The sequence below is a fragment of the Bidens hawaiensis genome, unplaced genomic scaffold (genome assembly GCF_021521415.1).
Source record: "Bidens hawaiensis isolate Kalapana, Puna unplaced genomic scaffold, B.hawaiensis_p1.1 tig00019940_1, whole genome shotgun sequence".
In the NCBI taxonomy this organism is placed as follows: domain Eukaryota; kingdom Viridiplantae; phylum Streptophyta; class Magnoliopsida; order Asterales; family Asteraceae; genus Bidens; species Bidens hawaiensis.
The window spans coordinates 281,732-306,304 of NW_027493030.1; the positions used below are offsets into that span (position 1 = coordinate 281,732).

Consider the following 24,573-nt stretch of genomic DNA (forward strand, 5'->3'; position numbering starts at 1 on the left):
TATATCCCTATATAGCCACTTTTTCAGCCACTGCAACCTTCGTCTCCCGATGACAAGGTTTGTGGGTGCACTGTTGAAGTTCTATGGGATTCACATATCCCAAGTCCATCCGTTTGGACTCGTGCGCGTGACTCACTTTGAGTTCATGTGCAAATCCCAGCGCGAGGAACCCACTCCTCGGCGCTTTCAATATTTTTATAAGGCCAAGATCCAAGACAATTGGATATCTTTTATTCCTCGCAGTCAGAAGGTGAAGTGCTCCACTGTTTCATTCAAGAGCCTTCATGACTGGTCAGAGAGGTTTTTTTACATTAAGGCCGGTGTGATCCCCATCCGTATGACCATGCGCTCTATCACTTCTGCGCCTGCGGATGAGGATGTCCTCAAGAACCCAACTGGCGCATGGGTTAAGAAACTGACCGCCGAACCATCCCCCGCGAAGAAGATTTGCGAGGAGGCGCTGGTTGGGGTCGGCATGAGCAGGCTCTGGGCCGACAGCGCGCTTGAGCCCGTTATCCAAGTCGACGGGTTGTGTAGGTTTTTTTTTTTTTTTTTTTTTTTTTTTATTTTTTATTTTTTTTATTGCGCTAACATCCTTCTTTTGCTGATATCATTTAACTCGTCTTTGCGCAGTCACCAAGGATTACATCCTTGCCGCTTATGATGAACATGTGGAGGGCGGCTCCGTCGAACTTGGCATTGGGGAGGTTGGTTTCCCGGATCGCTTCGATGACATGTTCATCCCAGTGGATCTGGATTTTGACTTTGACGGTGACGCGCCTGGTAAGCCTTCGCACTCTTGCTCATTCCTTTAGAAGACCCAAGCTTATTAACAGTTCTGTCGCTTGTTTTTGTAGATGCGCTTGAAAACTACGAGCTAGAGCTCGCGGAAGAGGAGGAGGAGGAGGAAGAGGAGGCGCCTCTACTAAAGCGCAAAGCTAAGGGGAAATCTGGCGCAGGGGCCAGTAAGAAACAGAAGAAAGAGGACACCCCTGTCGCTCATCCCCATGCTCAAACGAAGAGACCTAAGGAAACCACAAAGGTTTCTTTAAGTTCTCTGCCTGTGAGAGTGGGCAGACCTCCTGTCCACTTGAGGTATGGTGCCGTCGCCTCCTCCGTTCGCGCTGCTGAAGAGATAAGCCGCGCCGCGCCTGCAACAGGTATACTTTGCCTATCTTCATCTGATTGAGTTATTATTAAACCGTTGGTTATTTGAATGTTTGCAGAGCCGGCGTCGGTAACAGATCAGCCGCAGGCGCCACAAGGTGCTACGGCTGCGCCGGGGACTCCATCGAAGTCCCCTGTTCTACCCTCTGAAAAGGGTAGAATGAACTTTATGGCGATGTTCGACGCGCGAACAGAGTTGCGCCAAGGTAAGTGTTGCACATTTGTCTTCTGAATTTTCCCTTTTGGAGTTAGTCATAAACCATTCCTTGTTTATTTGTTCATAGGAGTTGTAGCTGGTACAACAGTTGCTGATGATACTCCTGGCGCAGCTGCCGGCGCCGCTGGTTCTGGTCCTGCTCCTGCTAGTGCTGAGTCTCCCCTTATTGGGATTACCAAGGAGCAGGAGACGGTGTTGCGCGCCGAACTGGCGGCGTCTAGACCTCCTTCGCCTCCTCCTGCACGTAGCCCTCCCCGCGAGGCTGGTTTGGAGCCTTCCAGGTCGCAGCAGAAGAGGCCTGTTGAAGAAGACGAGGAGGACGAGGGGGTTCAAGGTGAAGACTCCTTAGGAGATCGCGCCAGCCCTGCGATGCCGCAAGTTTTTGCAGCGCAGACCTCTGGTGGGGCTGGCGCAGACATTCCTGCTTCATCCCCGCAGGTATGTATTGATTTGTTGGTCCGCTGCGCGTATCTCCCTATAAGTATGTTTTATGACTTAGGATTTTTCTTACATTTTTGCAGGAAGGTGACCACGTTTACCGCCCGAGATGGAATATTAATGAAGAAAGTTCCTTTCAATCCTTGGGCGTATGCGAGGACTTCTGGGCTCATGCCGTGCCTCCTACTGAAAGGAGGTATCAAGAGGAGCGCACTCGCGCGGACTTGTTGAACGAACATGTTTTCGCTGGGTCGGCTTTTTTCGCTGCTTCCCAAGAGCTGCGTCGTGATTATATTAAAGTACGCGACGCTCTTGTGGAAGCCCAGCGAGAGGCTAAGGTGGCCGCCTGGAACCTGTCTGATGCTCGCGCGCGAGCTGAGAAACTCCAGGCGGAGCTCAGTGAAAACCGAGCAAGTGCCAACACCGCATACATCAAGCGCGGGCATGAGCTCCAGGCTGCGCGGGAGAAGCAGCAGTTGGCGGAGGCCGAAGTTGCCAAGTACGCGCGCAGAGTGCGTGTCTTGGAACAGCAGGCCGAGGCGCGTGACCAAGCTATCATCAAGAGTATTACTGAGAAATCATCGTTGGAGAGCGAGGTCGCGCGCCTGAAAAGGGATTTGGCGGCCGCGCAGGCCGATAGAGATGAGGCCTTGGCCACGGCGGCGTCCAGCCAGGAAGCACTTGGTGCTGCGCAGGCGGAGAAAGAAAAAATTTTGGCGGCAGCAGCGTCTGACAAGGAGGAACTAAAAAAGGTTAAGGAAACTGTTGAGTTATTAAACTCTCAGGTTCCTGCCCTCGAGACGTCTGTTGCTGGCCTCGCGCAGGATCGCCAATGGCTGGTGTCACAGGGCATGGCTCGCTGCGCTTTGGCGATGAAATATTCCGCCGAGTTTCAAGCCCTTGTGATGGACTGCAATGCCGCCGCGCGTTTGGTGGGCCGAGCTGAAGGGTTTACGGATGGGTATGAGTATGGCATGTTGAGGAAGAACCCATCCGAGTACCCTTACAAGTTCGATGCGGCCTGCGCGGACATGGCCGCGGTGGGGGAAAAGTATATGAATACTCCCATCCCCATCCTTATGCAGGTACCTTGATCTTAATGAGTTTTACTTTACTAACTTTTCTAAGTGTTTGTACTCATTACTTTTCTAATGATTTACAGATAGCTGCGCTTGCTGACCAGCCCGACCTCGGCGCACTAAAGAAGTTGCTTGATGATTGCGAGAGGGCTGGTGGCGATGATGGTGGCGCGGGGGATGTTGCCCCTGCAAGCGGCTCTGGCGCGGCGAAAGAATCTGCTCGTGACACCGTTGTGATCGAAGACTCCAACGAGGAGGAAGAACTTGACTATGGTCAGTTCGGAGATGAAGAGCAGACCGCGCCAGATGCTGCGCGAGATGATGAGGATGATGAAGCGGCTGACGTCGACGTGGAGACTTGAGAAGCCCATCATCAAATTTTGTATATTTATCTTTTATACTTGTAGTTTGTAACTCATGATACTTGTAAATTTCGATCCAATGAAATGAAACTTGTTCTCTCCTTTTCGTATGTTGCGCATTTCCATTCATCTCTTCATGTTTGGTTGTATAGATATAAGATATGCTTGAACGTTAAAATAAGAACAAGGTTGTAAGGAAATTATTCACTTAACCTCTGTTCTATTTTGTTTGTGGCTCTCACAGTATCTTGCTCATGCTGACATGCGCGCTAATTTTTCGTTAATTCCTTTTCGCGCGTTGGTGTCACGCGGTATGGAAGTATGAGTTTAGCCATTACATGTCAGCTTGTGTTACTCAGATATCCACTATGGTTCCGCGCGCGGCCTCGACCTGAGACCTTAACATGATATGGCATGTAGTTTGCCTTAGTTTTGTTTAAGGATTTTTATGATCAGGCTGCGCGGGGTGTAAGATGGATGTATGTGAGTGTTTTGAGCTAAGGCTCTTTGTTTTGGGCTAAGGCCCTGACGATTTTAGAGTTAAGACTCATTAACGTGTTTGAGCTAAGGCTCGTAATTTTGGGCTAAGGCCCTGACGTTTTAGAGTTAAGACTCGTTAACGCGTTTGAGCTAAGGCTCGCGCATGTATGTTTTACTTCGCTTTATTTTGTTTTGAAGTCAATATAATGTTGTCATATTGTTCCAATTTAATAAAGGAAGTGTGAAACATGTATGCAAAGGTAATAGAACCAATATTGAAAGATAGCGCGACAAATATTGAAAGATAGCGCGAATCATCATTAATGATGGCTTAAAAGCCTTGATTACAAATTTGAACTTTTTACATGAAGCATTTTCTAAGCTGTGCCGCGTTCCACGCGCGCGGTATCTTTTTTCCGTTCAAATCTTTTAAAGCATACGCGCCTTTCCCCAGGTCTTCTGAAATTTGATAAGGTCCCTCCCAATTGGGGGACATTTTTCCTGGGGGTATTGCGCGACTAGCTTCATTGTTTCGAAGGACAAAATCATTTTTCTTGAAGTGGCACTCTTTAACGCGCTGATTATAATATTTTTCCAGCTTTTTCTTGTATCTGGCTTCATTAATGATAGCCGCTTCTCTGCGCCCTTCAAGCAAGTTAAGGTCCAACCTTCTTTCGTGGTCGTTATCAGTTTTGCTCATCATGAGTACCCTATGGGATGGGCATCCAATTTCCGCTGGGATCATAGCCTCTGTCCCATAAGTTAGGCTGAACGGGGATTCGCCATTGCTAGTTTTGCTTAATGTCCTGTGCGCCCACAAGACATTAGGTAACTCTTCGACCCAAGAATGGGATTCTCCCTCCAATCTTTTCTTCAGCCCATTTAGTAAACTTTGATTCGCGCGCTCCACTTGGCCATTCCCTTGAGGATGGTAAACGGACGTAAAGATTTGGTTGATGTGCAATTCTTTGAGCCAGCTTGACATCTTCCTGTCAGTGAATTGTTTGCCATTGTCGCTCACAATTTCCATAGGAAGGCCAAAACGGCAAATGATGTGGCTCCAGATAAATTGCTTCATCGCCTCAGCTGTGATTTTTGCTAGTGGCTTGGCTTCAACCCATTTTGTGAAATAGTCTATCGCCACTACCAAAAATTTCACACGCCCTTGCGCTTGCGGCAGGGGCCCCACAATATCAATGGCCCATTTGTGGAAAGGCCATGCTGAGGTGACTGGAATCAAGTTGTTTTTTGGACGCATGGTGTTTGGCGCGTAGCTCTGACATGCCTTGCATTTTTGGATTTCTTTTAGCGCATCCAAGTACATGCCTGGCCAATAGTAGCCTGAGCTCATCGCCTTGGCAACCACCATGCGCGGACCAGCGTGAATTCCACAGATTCCTTCATGAATCTCCCTAATCACATAGCTTGCTTCTTCCGCATCCAGGCATTTCATGAGCGGTCCAAGATAAGAGCGCCGATACACTGTACCATCAAGTAGTTCATAGTTCTGCGCCTTGTGTCTTATCTTTCTCGCCTGTGCGCGATCATCCGGTAACTTCCCCTCTTTCAGGAATTCCATTATTGGAGTTATCCAGGATGAAGGAGTTGTATGAATTACCAGGACCGATTGCGTTTGCACTGACGGGCTGCTCATTATTTCCACCCTGACATCTTTGCCAAAGTGATCAAAATTAGTTGATGCCATTTTACTCAACGCGTCTGCGGACTTGTTTTCGCTTCGCGAGATGTGTATGATTCTGAAGAAGTCAAACTGCTCAACGAGCTTTTTTGCCTGCTCTAGATACATAGGCATTGTGTTCTCCTTGGCGTCATATAGGCCGTTGACCTGAGCAGCTACCAAGTAAGAATCAACATGCGCCTCTAGTCTTTTAACCCCAAACTTGCGCGCGATGCGCAGACCAGCCAGCAGGGCTTCATACTCAGCCTCATTGTTGGTACTCTTGAAGTCCAACCTGATAGCATAAGTATATTCATGATTATCAGGGTCTACCAGTTTGAGACCTGCGCCAGACCCTTCGCTGTTGGAGGCTCCATCAGTGAATAGCCTCCAAACATCTTCTTCATCATTTGCTCGCGGAGGGTCTACCTCGCGCTGAGCTTCTTCAATCTTTCCCTCTGGGATTTCCGTGATGAAATCCGCCAAAACTTGACCCTTTATTGCTGGACGGGGCTTATAAGTGATCGCGTGTTCACCTAATTCCAGCGCCCACTTTGTCAGCCTTCCGGAGAGCGCGGGACGTCGCAAGACTTGCTGGATGTTGTAACCAGTCAGTACTTCAATAGGATGACCATTGAAGTATCTATGGAGTTTGCGCGACGCGTGTGTTAGCGACAAAACTAACTTTTCCATGATGGAATAGCGCGTCTCAGGGTCTGTGAGCACTCGACTCACATAGTATATTGGCGTTTGGATCCCCTTGCGATCCACCAATAATACTGCGCCAATGGCGCGATCTCCAGCTGACAAGTACAATGTAAGGGTTTCGCCAGGAAGTGGAGCTGTGAGCGCGGGCAGCTTTATGAGACATTCTTTTATCTCATTGAAAGCTTGCTCAGCCTCAGGCGTCCACTTGAATTGGCTCTTCTTCAAACAGTTCCTCAAGGTGTTAACGAATGGAGTAGATTTGCTGGCGTGGTTAGCTAGGAACCTGTTGATTGACATCAATCTACCATTCAGCTTCTGAACCTCTTTCATGGTGGCTGGTGAAGGCATGTCAAGGATGGCTTCCACCTTCTCAGGATTCACCTTGAAACCATCCTTAGTGACCATTACACCAAGAAATTTCCCCTCTTCCGCGCCGAAAGTACATTTGCTCGGGTTGAGCTTCATGTTAACTTCCGTTAGGCGCTGAAGAGTTTCCTCGATGTCGTTGAGCATTTGTCTCTCCTCCCTGCTCTTGATCACTAAATCATCAACGTAGACTTCTAGATTCCTTCCGATTTGTTCATTGAAAACAGAATCCATAAGTCTCTGATAGGTGGCGCCCGCGTTCTTTAAACCAAAGGGCATTTTTGTGTAACAAAAAACACCCTTGTCGGTTCTGAAGGCCGTCTTGTCTTCATCCTGTGGTGCCATTTGAATCTGGTGATAGCCTTTGTAGGCATCCAAGAAACATTTGAGCTTGAATGGCGCCACGGAGTCCACCTTTGCGTCGATGTTTGGTAGTGGGTAACAGTCTTTCGGACATGCTTTGTTGAGGTCCTTGAAGTCAATACACATCCTCCATGACCCGTTGCTTTTCTTTACCATCACAGGATTGGCTACCCACGTCTGGTATCGGATCGGGCGGATAATGTTTGCGCGCAACAAGTCCTCAACTTGCTCATTCATGGCCTTCGCCTTTTCATCCCCCATGATTCTCTTCTTCTGAGCAATTGGCTCCACCGACTTGAACGTGTTAAGAGAGTGTTGCGCCAAGTCTCGCGGGACCCCAGTCATATCGGAGTGTTGCCACGCGAAGACCGACATGTATTTTGTGAGCAACCTTTTCACTCTCAATCTCGTGTCGTCTGAAATGGTAGCGCCAATTGTGACCGTTTGGTCGGGGAATTTTGGGTTTAAAATCCACTTCTCTGGCGCATTGTCCGCCGTTGGAAGTTTCATTCTCCCTTCCCGCGGCGTGGTTGTCACTGCGCACAAATGATCGCGGTAAACAAATGCTACGCCTGTTGGTGTAGGGATCCCCAATGCGCCGTGCGCTGGCGATGGTACAGCATTAAATTGGGCAATCGTTCCCCTACCCAGGATCATATTGTGGCATGACGTGGTGGGCAAGACCAAGAAGTTGACCACTTCGGCTCGCTTGTGCTCATCATCCCCCATAGTTAATTCAAACTGAATCTGGCCTAGGGGATGTATGATTTCATTTGAGACACCACAGATTGGTGCGTTCACAATTTCGAGCCGAGCTTGGTCTGCCGGGTCTAACTTTCTGAAACACTGCTCATACATAATGTCAGATTCGCTTCCAGTGTCCACCAGGACCTTTGACACTTCGTAATGAGCAATGTGTGTGGTAATAACGAGAGGACTGCTTATTGAAGGGCCTCCCCTGATTCTTGGGAAGATGACTTGCTGCTCGCGCCAATCTCCGTGAATTTGCGCGCTTCTCTTTCTTGACGTCTGCCCTTGTCGTCCCCCCTCAGCCACACAGATTCTTTTGTACTTCTTGCTGGCAGAGGCTCCCTCCGGTTGCTCATCTTCTATTCTTTGGTTTTTTACCAAGTGAGCCAGCCTGCCAGACTTTACATCCTTCTCGATCGCATCCTTTAAATGATGGCATGCGTCGGTGTTGTGGCCCGGGGACCTGTGAAATTCACAATATTTGCCACTGTTTTGCGGCCCCTTGTAGTGTAGTTGCTTGGGAGGCTTGAATTGGACATTCTCAGTACTTAACACCTGTGAAGGTGTTTTAGTGAGGGGAGTCCATATTCTTGGCAGAGGTCTGCTAGGATCTCTGCCGCCCTCCCTCTTGTCACTCTCCCCGTGTTTACGAGCATCCTTTTGGGGCTGGGGTGAGCTTGGTTGCGCTTGTTTTTCCGCGGAAGAAAAACTTGTTGGCTGCAACCTGGACCATACAGAGTTCTGTTTGGCCCTCTTCTCTTTGCTGCGCGGTGATTCAGCCTGATGCGCTCTTTCTCTTGCCCTATCTTGGGCAATCTGTTTCTCATTTCTCGCGAAAACTCGCGATGCCTCCATTAACTTGGCCCACGTGGTGGGCATACCATCCTTGCTTACGAGAGCTCGTCGTAACTGATCACTGCGCGCGCCTTGTATAAAGGCCACGCGCAGGAGCTGCTCAGTTATGCCCCCGATTGCCAGGGACTCCTGATTGAAACGAGTGATGTAATCTTCAATCGTTTCATCATTCCTGCGGATGCAGTGCATGATGTCATCAGGATCGCGCGTGTGCCTGCGCTGCTGTACGAAGTGGGCCTGGAACTTTTCTAACAGTTCCTCGAACCCATCAATTTGCCCTGTCGGCAAGCTCTCGAACCATACTCGCGCTGCGCCCGTGAGGCAGCGGGCAAACATATGACACCATGTTGGCATCGTCCAGCTCTCTAGGTTTCCCGTGTTATAGAAACCTTGCAAAAAGTCATCTGGATCTGTCGTGCCATCATATTTCCCCAGACCACTTGGCATCTTGGTCTTGTGCTGGATGGGAGCCTGCGCGATGCGCGCAGTAAACTTTGAGTGTTTTACCAGGATGGCTGGTCTGTAGGGGGTGGTTACGTCCACTTGCCCTCTGACCGGTGGGCTGTATGGCATGTGCAGATCCGGATCTGCTCTGGCTCCTGGCGCCATGTTCACAGGCGCGCGGAGCTGCGAGCCTCCTGCATGAGTATCCCTTGTCTTTCTCATGCTATGCACCTCTTCATCACTGAACTCTGTGTGTGCAGTGTGAACAGAATGCCCTTCTTCCGGCGCGCGCGGCCTTTTTGTGGGCTGCTTCTCCATCGCTTGCCTTTGTGTTTGGTCGGCTAGCTTCTTCTGTTTGATCATTTCAGTGTATTTATCCATCAGACGCCGCTGCTCATTTATGAGCCATTCATTCGGATCGTCTGCTTCATCTTCTGGACCCATTGGTCCTTTCAACTTCGCGCCGGCCATATTTTGTAACGTGTGATCGTCTGGAGGAGTTTCAGTCTGGCCGTGAGGGGTTGTGACGAAGGGACGGTTGCTGGTGGTACGCGTAGAATCACGCGGAACCCTCAGAACCTGCTGTCCGTCGTTAACACCCTCACGTTCAATATCCTCCAGAGCTTGATCAATGTTACGAACTCCAGAAACCATGGTGATTGAATTTTTTAGATCTGGATGAGATCTGATTGCCGTTTGTAACAGTGGATGGCGCCAATGAAGAAACGTGGATCTACTCACTGGTAGCAGATCTACTTTCCTCGGATGTGATTAAACTATTTCACCGATGGTTCTTCTGGATCCGAGTTCTTCCACCTACAAAATGAACAGCGCCGTTACTTACCCCTCAGAAAGGGACAGAGGGGTCCTCTTTGGGGTAACCCTCCGGCGTGAGAATCAGTATCTTTTTGAGAAGATAATAATGTTGTATGTAAGTGAATCTCAAGAGTATTGCTGATCGCTGAATACTCTTGATTTGTGTGACTGTGTGTTTTCTCTGTAACTGACTGTGAGTGAATATAATTCAATGTGATTGAATGTGATATCACTGCTTGTAACTGTCAATGATTGAGTGTGAATGAATGTCCCATCAAAGTGGAGTTGATGCTGTATTTATAGTGCTAGGGTTTCCACTGGTTGGGCTCAGCCTCGTTGGCCTCCTCCAACCGCACTGCGCCATGTGTCCTCTGGGACACCTGGCGCTTTCTCGTTGGTTGTAATTATGTGGTAGCACATGTGTCATGCTGAGTTGTCGACCTTTCATTTGGCAGCTGTCAATATCAGCATATTCTTACTCCTTAAAAAGATGCCTTCTAGAAGATTGTCTGACGTGCACAATCAAGGTCGCCCTAATCCTGACTTGAATAAGGACGAGGTTGATTATGTGCACGTGTGATATGCGCCCATCCTGAGGATGCGCGAAGTCTTCTTTTTATTCTCACGCGCAGATATTTCATGCGCAGGTGTGATATGCACGAGCGTGTGATATGCGCCGCGCGATTGTGCGCCGCGCGCATATGCGACGCGCGAGCATATGTGATGTGCAAGAGCATGTGATATGCGCCGCGCGTTGATGCGCCGCGCGCATATGTGATGCGCGAGCATATGATGCCTGAGCATGTTTTGTATGCGCCATGCGCCTAGGTTTTGGCTTTGTGCCTTGATAATGTCTTTATCTTGTGGGTTGACCCGCCTTGATTGGTGTTGAGGCGGGTACATACCTCTTCACCCACGAATTCATAACATGACTTGACTTAAATCTGAATATTGATTCTTGACTAAGAGCTTAAAGAATATGACCTCAAAAGTGTCTTATATGATAAATGGCACTTATATTTATTTCCATTATTTGTATGAACATGAAGTTTGATTTTAGAAATAGCTAGGAAACCACGTTTAATAAATGGTCATGTATACTTGTCTAATTTTTAGATTTATGAACAATTTCGATACTAGGACGAATATAAATTTTCCTCGATGACATGATAATATTAATATGTAGCACGAAAGTAGCTACCAGTTAACATTACTTGGAATCGCGACTCATGTACACGAGTGTGTAATTAGTCGTCGTAGGAAAATGATCCCTATGCATATACTCTATAGTTATCGTTAGAGCTTCCGCAACAACAAACTGCCGCATCTGCTTCACATCAAATTCCAAACAAACCTATAAAACACTCATTTCTTTATCCGCAACAACAAACCATCACATATGCATAGTAGCTTCCAAACAAACCTATAAAACACCCATTTTTTATCCGCAACAACAAACCACCACATATACATAGAGCTACTGGAAAAGTGTTCAATTTACACGAAGGAACACGATAGTTATAGCTTTTCAATTTTTCATACATATGATGGTTTCTCCTCGTGCGGTACATCACTTGCATGCAGTGTTGCAAAAATCTCGTCTAGGCACCGATTAATCCCCGATTAATCGCTAATCCTCACTTCACTGATTAATTTTGGGCTAGTTGGCCAATTAATCGGTCTACGTCAAATACGACCAAAATTAGCGGTTTCCGGCAACATTCCAACCAAAGTCATTGATTTCCGGCGAGATTCCAATCAAAATCAACGGTTTCCGGAAGATTCCAGCAAAAACCAATGGTTTCCCGCAAGATTCCAGTCAATTTCCGGCCAAAATATGTATGTGTATGTATAAAACTGAAAATTACACATAAAAATGTGTGTGTGTTTATATAAACTGAAAAAAAATACATTAAAGTCCGATCCGATTAATCCCGACTAATCTCAATTAATCTCGATTAACCGTTAGTCCCCACCCCACCGCCTGACTAGCGATTTTTACAACACTAGCAGGGGCGGATTTACGTTGAATGGTGGGGTGCACGGGAACCCCCGAGTTTCTTAATTATAGTGTAATGCTATATATAAAATATAAAGTGCATCCCCTTATAAAATTAGAGTGCACCTCATAACCAAATTAGAAAAGTGGTGGAGTGGCCAAGGCATTGGTTGTACAATGGGATGTTCCATGTTCGATTCTTGTACTACTTTGGTTTTATTTTTATTTTTAATATGGTCTATGGGAGGTCTTAATGTTTGTAGAGTTTCAAACAATGTCCTTTTCTTACATGAGACATTTGTAATAGCGCTAAATAAAACAGCGTAAATGTCATTTTTATCAATTGATCGTAGGTTCAATTTCTTATCCATTAATTTATTGGTTTGTTCTTATTATTTTTGTTTCTAGACTTCTAATATTTTTAACACCTTTTAATTGTCGAACCAACTCGAATTTTTTATATCCAACTCTCTGAAAACGAAACATCTAAAAACAGTGCACCCCCGAAAAAAATTTTCTGGATCCGCCACTAATTACAAGGGATTCTACATACATTGTTTCATTATATCTTAGGAAACGATTCATGATGAAACTCACGCGCGACGTTATGGTTAAAGAACGCTCAACTTGAAGAAATAAGTAATATACTACAAATTATTTTTATAAATCCATGAATTCACAATAATACAATAGTGAATTATACAATTTTCAAAATCAATTCCAATGATCAAAAAACAGTCACAATTTTTTTTCTTCACACATGTTATTCCCAATCCAAATATGATGTCAAACAAACAATTAACAGTATCAAATGAATCATTTTGCAAACACAAAAAAAAAAACAAAAACAAACAAACAAAGCCTGCCATGAATCTTGTTTCATGATGCTTAAGACCTCATATAACAAAAACCTTAACAGAAATCAAGAATCAGATTAATGAACAAATTAGCAAGTCATTGAATCATTATTTCCACCTTTCAAGCTTGTTGAAACCTTTGCAGATGTTCCAGCAACGACTTCGCCTTTCGCTTAGCCCGTTCCGACCCGTTTTTACTCAGTTCCATTAACGGGATAACCGCACCGAGCCTGCTAATACAATCAAGATTATCCTTATCCCTTTTACACAACGAAAGCAAGATCGACGTCGCGTTTTCTTTATTCCTTGGCGGCCCGGTTCGTGTAAGATCGATCAGAACCGGTATCGTGCTGGCTTTAACGATCGCAGCTTTAGCTTCTTGATGACTTGCAAGGATTGAAAGAATAGTTAACGATTCGTCAACCATACAACCACTTGTATCGGTCAGCATTTTAAGAAGCACGGGTATGATTCCCGCCCGCACAGCTCGTCCTTTGTTCCCTTGATATATGCAAAGGTTAAACAAAGCGGTTGCAGCGTCTTTTTTACCTCGGTTAGTCCCGTGTTCGAGAAGATTCACGAGCTCAGGAATTGCCCCGGACGCACCGATTAATATCTTATTCTCGTTAGCGAGCGATAAACTGAAAAGCGTTGCGGCTGCATTCTCTCGAGTCTCGGTTGTTCCGACTCTTAACAAATGTACGATCGACGGTACGACATTCGCTAACATTATTAACCCTTTGTTGTTTTCGTATATCGAAAGGTTTAATATCGAAGTGACCGCGTTCTCCTGCGTGAGAACATCTTCGGAAGTTAATAACCCGACGAGAATCGGGATGGCGCCGGCTTCCGCTAGGAGAATACGGTTATCCGTGCTTCGTTTTGATAACGAGCGGATTTCGGTCAATGCTGACCTTCGGTCTTCGATTGAGTGGCTCGAGAGGTTTTGGATGAGTTTCTCGATGGCTTCTATGTCCTCGGTTACGTCACGAAACGACCCGTCGCTACGTTTTAGCCTTCGGTTTGTTAGTGAGTTTGGTTGCTCCATGTTGTTGTTAACACACCATTGTGTGATTAAGCTTCTTAATACATAGTTAGGTGTTAGAGTGATGTTTTGAAGCTTTTGTTGTGTTTTTGGACATGTTGTGTTACCGCAGTCGATCCATCTTTGAATGTATGATCTTTCATAAGTCTGCAAGAAAGTATAAAACTTATAAACAACTAGTAATCGAGTTTTCAAAACTGCGTGTTTTCTTTATATACGTTTGTTTTTTGAAACAAATTAAGCGAGGCAAATGAAACGTATATGAATCTTGATTACTATTAAGTGTCATATATGTTTCATTTGTCACGCTTAAGTTTGAAACTTTTTAACATTTAAAAAAGATAAAATTCGACAGTCGGGAAAGTTGATTATTATTGAGTAACCTACCCTATTAAAGATCATAAAAACAATATGAACTTGATTTAACCGACTGTAATCAATCTACCTGTCCTGTGGAGACAATGACCGGATCGCGCATTAGTTCTAACGAAATCGGGCAAAGAAAGTCAGCAGGAATCATAGGAGCATCCGGTTTCTTGTTTTCATCTAATAAAGATGATGTCTTTGAAGTCTCCAGCTGATAAACCGTGTCCATTTGAGCAAGACAGAAGCTTTATATGAAGAGATACTTAATGTGTTAAATGGGATTGAAGCAAAGAATGACTTACCCGATTCAGATGAGTTAAGTAACCATGTCATCGAGTTAAAGGATCAGCTGATTAAAGAAAGATTTGATTACATTGTAAGTCATATTGCATCAATTTTCGAAACACGCAGGGGTGGCAAGATGGACCCGTCTGAACAGACGGGATGTATAATCGGTCTAGACACCCAAACGGGTTGGGTTGGGTTGGATTGACCCGAAAACAGTTTTTAGCTAAATTTTTATTTGATCTGTTTAAGGCTAAAACCAACCCGAATTGACCCGTTATTAAGTAAGCGGGCCAATATTGCCACCTCTTCTGATAGGTTACTCAATGATGTATTACCATCTCACTTTTACTATATTTTTTATAAAAAAGGATCTGCTTCAATCTTGTGGTGAAGAAAATGGGACCGAAATCGACGTTTTTGAACTTAACCGTTTGCGACATTCACTTATGCTCAATATGCATTTCTGGGATCGGCGAATATGCTCACTAAGTCTCTACGGAAGAAGTTCCAAGTTGAAACCGAACCAAGATATTTCATCATCAAGAACTGATTCCATTCCCGAAAACACCATTCTCGCCTTGGACCCGAACCAAACTGACCAAACCGAACCATCTGATAACGTTTCTGATTCGTTATCAACGTCTTTTGACCAATGCAGAACCAATGAACAAATAGATAACGGGCCCGTCTCGTCACTGGAACGTGCCCCGTCAGCAGCGTCAGTTTTATCAGATAAAATAGACTCAGCATGGGCCGGATCGTTGAATCCGATCACTAACCCGATTCTCAGCAGACTAGCACCGTCACCTACTAGAGTTTATTCATTTGACTCTGCAATTAGACAGCAAGAACGAGTCAAAAAGGCGTCACATTTATTTTCGACGCTTGGATCTTTTCATGCTTCTGGAGATTACGTTCATATGGTTCGAGATCTGGTTCATAACTTACAAAGAAGAAGTTATTCACAAGCTTTTCCTGGTGATGACAATAATAATACTAATAATAATAATAATCCTGATTTCTTGCTAACCACAAGACCGGCTTTCCTTCCAGAAGGTGCACGGTTAATGATACCTAACGGTTGTCGAGACATAATAATGGCGGTTTACGACAACGAGCCCACTAGCATAATCTCGTACGCGCTCACTTCAAAAGAACACGAAGATTGGGTCACTGATAAAGTTATTCTCAGTAGAAACAGTTCGGTTGCTTCAAACTTGACAACGTGGCAGTCGTTTTCAACCGTTGATCAAGACTACACGCATTAGGGAATATACGGGTCAGAAGACCCGTTGTTCATGGACAGAAAAGGGTCAAATCATTTAACCATTCCGTTTGAGGACGAGTCTGGTGGTGATGGGAAAGTTAAGTTCTCGGTAACGTGCTATTTTGCTAAACAGTTTGATACTCTTAGAGAGAAATGTTGTCCGAATGAAATGGATTATGTTCGGTCATTAAGCCGTTGCAAAAGATGGAGCGCACAAGGCGGGAAAAGTAATGTTTATTTTGCTAAATCGTTAGATGAACGGTTTATTATAAAACAAGTTACGAAAACCGAACTTGAATCATTTGAAGAATTCGCACCGGAATATTTTAAGTATTTGATGGATTCTTTAAACTCGGGTAGTCCAACATGTCTAGCAAAGATCTTGGGAATTTATCAGATTTAAAAAAAAAAAAAAAAACCTTTTTGTTCTTTATTGTTGTGATTACAAAATCATATAATAAGGTGTGATGGCAATTTGCAGGTTACAGTGAAACACTTGAGAGCTGGGAAAGAAGCAAAAATGAATGTTTTGGTGATGGAAAATGTGTTTTTTAAAAGAAACATATCGCGAGTTTATGATTTAAAAGGTTCATCGAGGGCTCGTTACAATTCCGATACAACTGGAACGAATAAAACGCTTTTGGATATGAATTTATTGGAAGCTTTGCGTACGAATCCCATATTTCTTGGATGTAAAGCTAAGAGAACCCTCGAAAGAGCCGTTTGGAACGACACTTCCTTCTTAGCAGTAAGTTCTTTTTACCAGTTTACGACTGCATAATTCAGTAACATTGACCATGTTGACTTTTTACCGATGCGGCGCTCAAAAACCAGTTTCTTGACCAAAGGTGGTTGCTTTTTTATGCAAGTAGCCGTCTTTTACCGTTAAGAGTATTATTAAAAATGAGGTTTTCTTGTTCGTGTTTGTTTGTTAACTTGACCGAACTAGCAATCGAACGTGAACAACTTAGTGAGGTTTTCTTGTTCATGTTTGTTCATTAAGAAAATGAATGTGTTTATGTTCGTTATTTTACAAAATTACAGTATAAATGAACGGCTCATGAACGTAACTGAAGTTAGATGAACGAAAATAAGCATGCTGAAAGTAATTGTGAACAACAATGTGTCGGCTTAAAATTAAAACTAGACTTGTAACGGGCCTAAAAATAAGAAATGAATATACTAACATACTTAAAGAAACGAATGTAAACTAACGACCAATCTACCATAAATGAACGAAGAGGCATGTGCTACTTCTCGCTGAACGTTCAGTTCGTTTACAAGCCTAATGATTTAATTTTTTTGATTTTCATTTTAGTTGTGTGCCATTTGATTTAAGTTAATGTACACGCGCATTCTTTTGCAGTCGATCGATGTGATAGATTACTCATTGCTAGTTGGAGTGGATGAGGAAAGGAAAGAACTTGTTTTGGGAATCATTGATTTCATGAGACAATATACATGGGACAAGCATTTAGAAACATGGGTGAAAGCATCCGGGATTCTAGGCGGACCAAAGAACGCGATACCAACCATAATTTCTCCGAAACAGTACAAAAAAAGATTCAGAAAAGCGATGACTAGTTATTTTCTAACCGTCCCCGAACAATGGTCATCATGATTTATGAAAACAATTAAAAGGGTGATCATAGAATATGATAAAGATTCATAAAGATTGTAACTTTATGTAACTTAGGGTAGATTTATTACCCTTTGACAGGTTAAGTTTTGTATACAAATATACTTAGGTAGAGTTATTGTTTTATAGGCTTTTTATATTTTATGATTTTATTCCCATTGAAAGAACTTGTACATGTACATGTGCACATGCCACATGGGGTGACCTTTGTCAAGATTTTCTTGTTATGATAATTGAGTTTCATAAATGGGCACTCAAGTATTTGGCAGCCTCACTTTTGATCTTTTTACTTTATGCTTTTGTATATTCAACTGAAAAAGAAACATGGTCTTATCCCACCAATGGAAAAAAGAAGGCCTAACACTTTTTTGATAACGCTATCTGTGGCGGAAGGGTTATAAAATGGAGGGATTTGCGTCATGTGACGCCTAGTAAGCAAAAAGTGAGTTTTTGTTTTAAGGGTGTACTGGTGCTGTAGTCCTATGTATATATATGTTTATATTACACACACAAGCTATTATAATAATATTATAACAACAGGCGACAAAAAGTAGTCCCCCCCAATCGCCCGAATATCGCCTGGGGTCAGTGTTCCAACTTTTTGTCAACTTTTTCGCCCCTCATTTACCCCCCACTACACCTAGCCTAATAAACTCGTAATGGAACTCTTTTGTTTCAAGATTTGTCTTCTTGCTTTATGCATAGGTGGCTTGATGTTAAACTAGTCATGTATGGGAGTGTGTTACAACTGCTAAAAAGATTCTTTGTATCTATACTTTTAGATAGTGGTGGGGCTGAGAGACAATGGCTTCGTATCGGGACAGGCGGTTTTGAGAGCGGAGTCTAGGAAGGTTGCTAAGCATGAGACATTGTGTTTGGAGAATCAACACGTGTTCATTCCATTTGCCTTCGACACTTTTGGATCCCTAGCTCCCGAGGCGGTTCGTTTTTGGAGCGGGTGCAGAAGGTGGTCCACATTGACTCGCAGAGCCCGAGGAACCAAGGATTTATATTTAGTAGAATAGGCTTTGCGATTCAAAAGGGGATAACGGCGCAGCTTGTTGCTCGCTTACCCATTATCCAGATGTAGTTCGGTTTGTATTATATATAAAAGGATCAATATTTTCTAAAAAAAATATATATATCATTGGTACCACCACCTCACTAAAGTGATGTGATTCACAAAGGAATTTGATGATATGTGGAGATGATACCAAAATGGCTTCAAGCATTTAATTTCTACTATAGGCAAGCTTTGATGCAATTAGGTCTACTATTTCATATTTTTGTCGGTATTATCAGAACTGATATCATAATTCATTTTTTATAATTTCCAATCGATATAAAACACATGTCGATATCCTTTTGGGCATATCAAAACTTTATTTTCTAGGTTACCTGAGAAATATTTTTTGCCATTAAATCATTGTAAATAATTTTTCATTTTGTGGCACATAGTTTTTATCGAATCGAACCGAAACGAAAACACAGCGCCCGAACAACACCGATACCGGTATTCATTTTATGGATTTTGGTTTTGAAACGAGCCAGTTTCAGCATTTTTCAGTACTTTTGCCAAAGGGGTATGATACCGCAAACTAATTTTGTAACTCACAACTTTATGTTAGTAATTTTTATTTAATTAGGTCTTATACAATTGTAAATAAACATTAAATTTGATATGAATTCCACATATATTGATACAAGAATTAGTTCCACAGCACTAGAGAGCTATTCTAAAAAGGAAAGAAAAAGAATGAAATTACAAAATAATAATTTATACATTGATTCATACTAGAAATATAATATGAATCATATATAGATCAGAAGGACAAAACATCACTCTGCTTGGCTGCTGTGTGCTTGTTTGATGTTTAATATTAAACCAATGTTTGCTTTAGTTCTTCGCTAAATCCCACTTTTTTCTGCAAAACCAAATAACGACTAATTAATTGAATATCCATTTCAAGAAATATTATATTATCACCCACGAATCAAATTTCTATATTTTAACCATTTTTTTTCATATTAATACTCTAATTTAAAATTTAAAACAATGCAATAAAAAAGTATGCAAAATAATATGTTTAAACTCTAAAGTTTAGTGCTTAATAAACATGCAACGGCTAAACTGCGAACCATCCAGTTCGCGTTGATTCCAGTTAGACTGACGCAGGCCCGGTTCTGAGAACGACTAAAAATTTTGGGTTGAAGGCGAAAATATTTTTGAACCTTAATAAAAAGGGGCGTCTTGTTAGGTTTATACAATCTAATTGTTAAATAAACCTTAAGTTTTTGAGCCTTATGATTTGGTTGTGTAAATTTTTTTTTAATAAAAGTAAGGTTAAAATGTCTCAAGTGAGGTTAGAACTCACAACCTTTTGGTTGAAAGCCATACCCATTTAGTGGTTATGTAATTAAGTTTAAACATTATATATACATATTTTATAAAAAAATTATAAAAATAAGGTTAAAATATCTCAAGTGAGGCCAGAACTCACAACCTTTTGGTTGAAAGTCATACCCATTTAGTAGTTCCGTCGACCACCCAGCCCTCCCTTATAACCGGCCCTGGACTGACGTAAACCCATGCTAAATTTTTGTTGTGTCTTCGTATAAATATTTTATCTATCGCTTAAAGTTCAAAATGGGTTAAAATGTGTAAATTATTAATAGCAGTTATTTAACAATTTAACTAATTTTGGCTAAATAATATTTAAATAATGTTAACAAAACCTTCAAGAGCCTTTTGACTTCACAAATGACATCAATTATGGCGATGTTTACCATACTTGGTCGTTGGCGCTTCAATCACCCAATAATCTATGACGTATTAGTTTTAAAAATAGTAAATCACCATTTGATTTTATTTTCTTTTAATATATAACCTGTAGATCTTATAACCTACTTAACTAAAAGTATAAATATATGTTTTGAAGACATAACTTTTTAAAATTTCCTAATACGGTAATACATATTCTGTTAATCATTCTAATTTTGCATCTAAATAAAGTAAGCATCAAGAATATTAACTTGTGCATGCCAAAATGTGAACATTCTTTTTATTTTTTATTTTTTAAATGGAATTAAGTAATTAATAATGCTATAGGTAATTAGATATTGTCATAAAAACTTTTAATTTAATTCCTCGGGTAACTAATATATTGTAGGCATATGTAATGTGATACTTATATAACTTTAAAAGATTCACTAAAAAAATAAATTAGGTATGGTTTAACGTAACTGTAAACATTAATTAAGAATAGTGTTATGAAATAAAAGAGTAATTTTATAAAACCTTTAAAACATAAAGCGGGAGTTTTGGATTCAAATCTCTTAGATGATTGAAATTCGTCACTTATTAATAATAATAATAAATGTCAAAGCCAATAACATGGCATGAAAGCTGGGTCAATGGGTTATGGGTAGTGTTGCAAAAATCCCGACTAGTCAACGATTAATCCCCGATTAATCGCTAGTCCCCACTTTACTGATTAATTTTGGGTTAGTCGGCCAATTAATCGGTCAATGGTCAAATCCGGCCAAAATCGGCGGTTCCCGGTCAAATCCGGCCAAAATCGGCGGTTTCCGGCAAGATTCCGACCAAAATCAGCGGTTCTCGGCGAGATTCCGACCAAAACCAGTGGTTCCGCGTGAGACTTTAACAAAAACTAGCGGATTCAAGCGAGATTCCAGCCAAAATATGTTTTATGTATGTATAAAACTGGAAATTACATATAAAAGTGTGTGTGTGTATGCATAAAACTGAAAATTATGCATTACAGTCCGATCCGATTAATCCCGATTAATCTCGACTAATCCTGATTAATCGCTAGTCCCCACCCCACCGCCCGACTAACGACTAGCGATTTTTACAACACTGGTTATGGGTGTTGAGGGAGACCCAAAGTTGAGGATCTCACATGCAATATTAATATAAATCTATTTTTAATTTCTAGTATTGTTGTACACTTATTGTCAATTGCATGTTCGTACGTATTATAATATGTAATCATTCCGTGTTATTAAAATGTTTTGACTTTACCTTTTATTTATTATACATTTTGAGCTACTTATAGCCTAAACTTATTGTCTACTTGTAAATATATCTTATAAACAAATGTGATTTCGACATTTCGTAAAATCAAAGAAAAAACGTACCCGACGACCGGTTACCCGTCGTCGTTCGTCTGTCAGGACACCACTATCACCGCCACCGCCACCAGCACTGTCGCTTTTTTCCATGCAAAGTTTCATAATCTTTTCAGCTGCGTCGGTCCCATCTTTACTCTCTGTCATTAGCCTATCCACTTCCGCCTTCTGCAACCTCAGCTTCACCCTAAATGAGTCAACACTGCCACCTATGCGGCTATCCACCGCAATGCTTGGTGCTTTCATGAAAGACAAGTCAGAAGCTGACCTCCGAGCCAGCTTCAGGCTCTCGAGCCGGTCCTTAGCGCTCATATTTATCCCAGACCGGACTCTCCTAGCCCCTTTATATTCAACAAGCTTAGGCATCTCAACCAAGAAGTAAAGCCTCTTAGCCTTGAGCCCTTCTTGCGGCTCCAATGGCTTGGCTCGTACCCCATACTGCTTCACCATCTCTGCATCCAATAACACCAGACCCGGGTAGTCCTTAACCACGTCTCCAGCATTCACCGGAGTCTTGATCTTGATGGCTTCTCCGGTTATTTTCATTATTGTTGTAGTCTTTCTTTTGGCTCCTAAACTATTTCCCATTTTTTTTTTGAACTTATGGTTTGTGGGAGAGCAATGAGAATGTATCAATGATTCAATGTATATATAGTTGTTTATTTCATTGTTAGGGTCAATTAAAGAGTGCTAATTTTTAATTATCAATTGTATTTTGAATTTTTTATATTCAAAATATATAATTAATCCAATTAAAACATAACCGGCCTTTAAGTTTAAGTTACAATAACAAAGAGTTGTGATACTCATATATTTATTTAGTGAATTTGCTTTATGATGTGTAAAGAAAAATAATGACAAATGAAAATGGAAAAAATAATTGGCTCATGTGTTTTGGGTATATTTTTGTTGATTAACAAGTTACGAATGTGACAACAATTTAAAGCTTCAAACTAAAAAGGCTAGGATGTTAAATATGACTATTGACCATCTCCAATAGCCAATATTTAGCCCTTATTGAAGGCTCGTAGTGCGTTCATTCTAGCTTTTTTATCTAATAAAGCGTTTTTGAAATACCGTATTTCTGCGGTATTTGTTCTTGCTTAAGAACAGGTCTTAAACGAGCCATAGGTGGGACCTGGGCTAGGACGCTATAATTTTTTTATTATTGTTTAATACATGTTTATATAGCTCTAATTTTAAATTGAAGCATTACAGTTTTAACAATTGAAATTGTAAAACATATATATCCTTATAAACTTAAAATGCCCAAACGGTTATGTTTTAAATAACTAAGGAGTAACTATGTTTATATTTTGAACTCGTTAGGTCCAACTGTCCAAGTATCATGTAGGTACGTCCGTTTAGCTTGAGGGAACATATTATATCAGTTAATTACAACATGTTATTACTTTGTAGTATATATGTTATGAATATTATGTTGATAAATCAGTTAACTATATATGTGTTTACTTTTCAGGCTCTTATACATATAGAGGAGGTCCAGTACTGTATTAATTCCATTGGCATCATCAACATTGTGTTAAACAAAGCTAGCTGTCAACTTTGCCTAAAAGTCTATTCATAGTTTCATACCAACATTCATTTCTTGTAGCCAAATGTTCAATTTTGTATTTTATCGTGTCGATTTGTACTTTTTCAACATTGTACGTAGTTGTTAGCCGATGTTCACATCTTGTTTTTACACCTTATTAATTTAGGGAACATAGCAACATAATGCAACAATGGTAGTCTATTTCTTGTTTGTAATGCATTTGAGCTTACTACTAGCTTTAAAATAGACCGGGATAAAACATGCAATCGTTTTAAATAACGTTATACTACCAAGGTCACTTTATTTTGTTAAAATCGTACACCAATTTATAAGGTTGGACCAACTTGTAGACTATATCAGCCTAGCATAAGACACGAATGTTTAGTCTGACATGTTAAGCGCGTCTTCTTAGAAATGTAGTTAAACTTGAGTTGTGATTACAAAATAGGTTGTGATGAAAAGAAAATTTGTAATGTTTGATAGTTCACATACTCTCAAAACATTATGTAGTGTAGTTAACTAGTTATTATACTTCCAATAATGTATTGCATAGTGTCAATGCAAATATGTATAGACACAAACTAAAATATAGCTAAGACAGTAAGACATGCATATGAATAAAGATGCTGTAATTCAACTATAATGATTTACTTTGGTGATATTATCTTATTGTTTTTAGTGTTGATTAATTGAAAGGTGAAACGGTAATCACGGTGTGAATTTGACAACTCATGTGCAAATATATTCCGGTGACACATATCTACTCTTTGACTTTGAAATTTTCCATGTCTAGTAGTACGCTCTTGTTCTGGTGTTTTCAATATTACAAAGTTGTTCTTAAGGAATTCTATAATCTTAAAAAAGGAATTGTTTTATATCATTTTAAAGTTTAATCGTTTAACATATGGTTCAGGGGTGGCAAATGTGTTGGGTTGGGTTGGGTTGAACTGGTCATGGGTCAAAACGGGTTAGGGTAAGAATGAGTCGATTAAAAAAATGGTTGTTTTGGTTTGAGTCAGAACACATTAGGGTCAGGACGGGTCAGAACGGATTTCGGGTTCTTTTTTTCTTTGAACGAGGGCGACGAAAGAAACATTTCAGATTTTTTAGTTTTTTTTATTTATTGTTTGAGTTATTATTTTTTATTTGTGATTATTTTAGGGGTAAAATGTTTAATCTGTTGTCCTCGTTCAAAAAAAAACCCTGGGAAATCAACCGAAACCGAAAGAATCGACGAAAGCGAACCAAAAAACTAGAACCGAACCGAACCCATCCCGTGCGAACATTTGTGTCGGCTCGAAGCCTTATTCGAGCCAAAACCTGAACCAAACTCGTTCCAATTCAAAACTTGTTTGTGCCAAAACATGTCTCGTGTGGAATCTGTGCCACTCCAAAACCCGTTCCGACCCGTACCTGCCGAATTTTCTTAGGACACTAACCTATATCGACCAATTTCTTTATATTTGTCGAACCATTTTGACCCGAAAATAACAATGTGGAATTTCTAGTGACTCATTTTGACAATTTTAGTTAAAATATCTGACCCAAACCAACCAATATAATTTTCAAAACAACTGAAATTGACCTATTTAAAATGATTCGGGTCAAGATTGACACCTCTACTGATGTGGATTTCGTCTTTATTTTTCCAAACATAATCAACAATCCCAAACGCATAGGTT

General features: G+C 41.5%; 1 protein-coding gene and 2 pseudogenes across 1 annotated transcript; 1 reads left to right on the plus strand and 2 right to left on the minus strand.

Annotated features, from left to right (window-relative positions):
- Positions 1-12,476: 12,476 nt before the first annotated feature.
- Positions 12,477-14,217, minus strand: LOC143559595 (U-box domain-containing protein 11-like). Its single transcript, XM_077048122.1, has 2 exons — positions 14,070-14,217; positions 12,477-13,771 (listed from the first exon to the last, which is right to left on the minus strand). The coding sequence occupies exons 1-2, from the start codon at positions 14,142-14,144 to the stop codon at positions 12,701-12,703; spliced, it is 1,146 nt and encodes a 381-aa protein (XP_076904237.1). The 5' UTR covers positions 14,145-14,217; the 3' UTR covers positions 12,477-12,700.
- On the plus strand, positions 14,208-17,461 carry LOC143559585 (putative 1-phosphatidylinositol-3-phosphate 5-kinase FAB1C; annotated as a pseudogene).
- Positions 17,462-21,072: 3,611 nt separating this feature from the next.
- LOC143559577 (uncharacterized protein At1g66480 pseudogene) lies at positions 21,073-22,440 on the minus strand (annotated as a pseudogene).
- Positions 22,441-24,573: the final 2,133 nt, after the last annotated feature.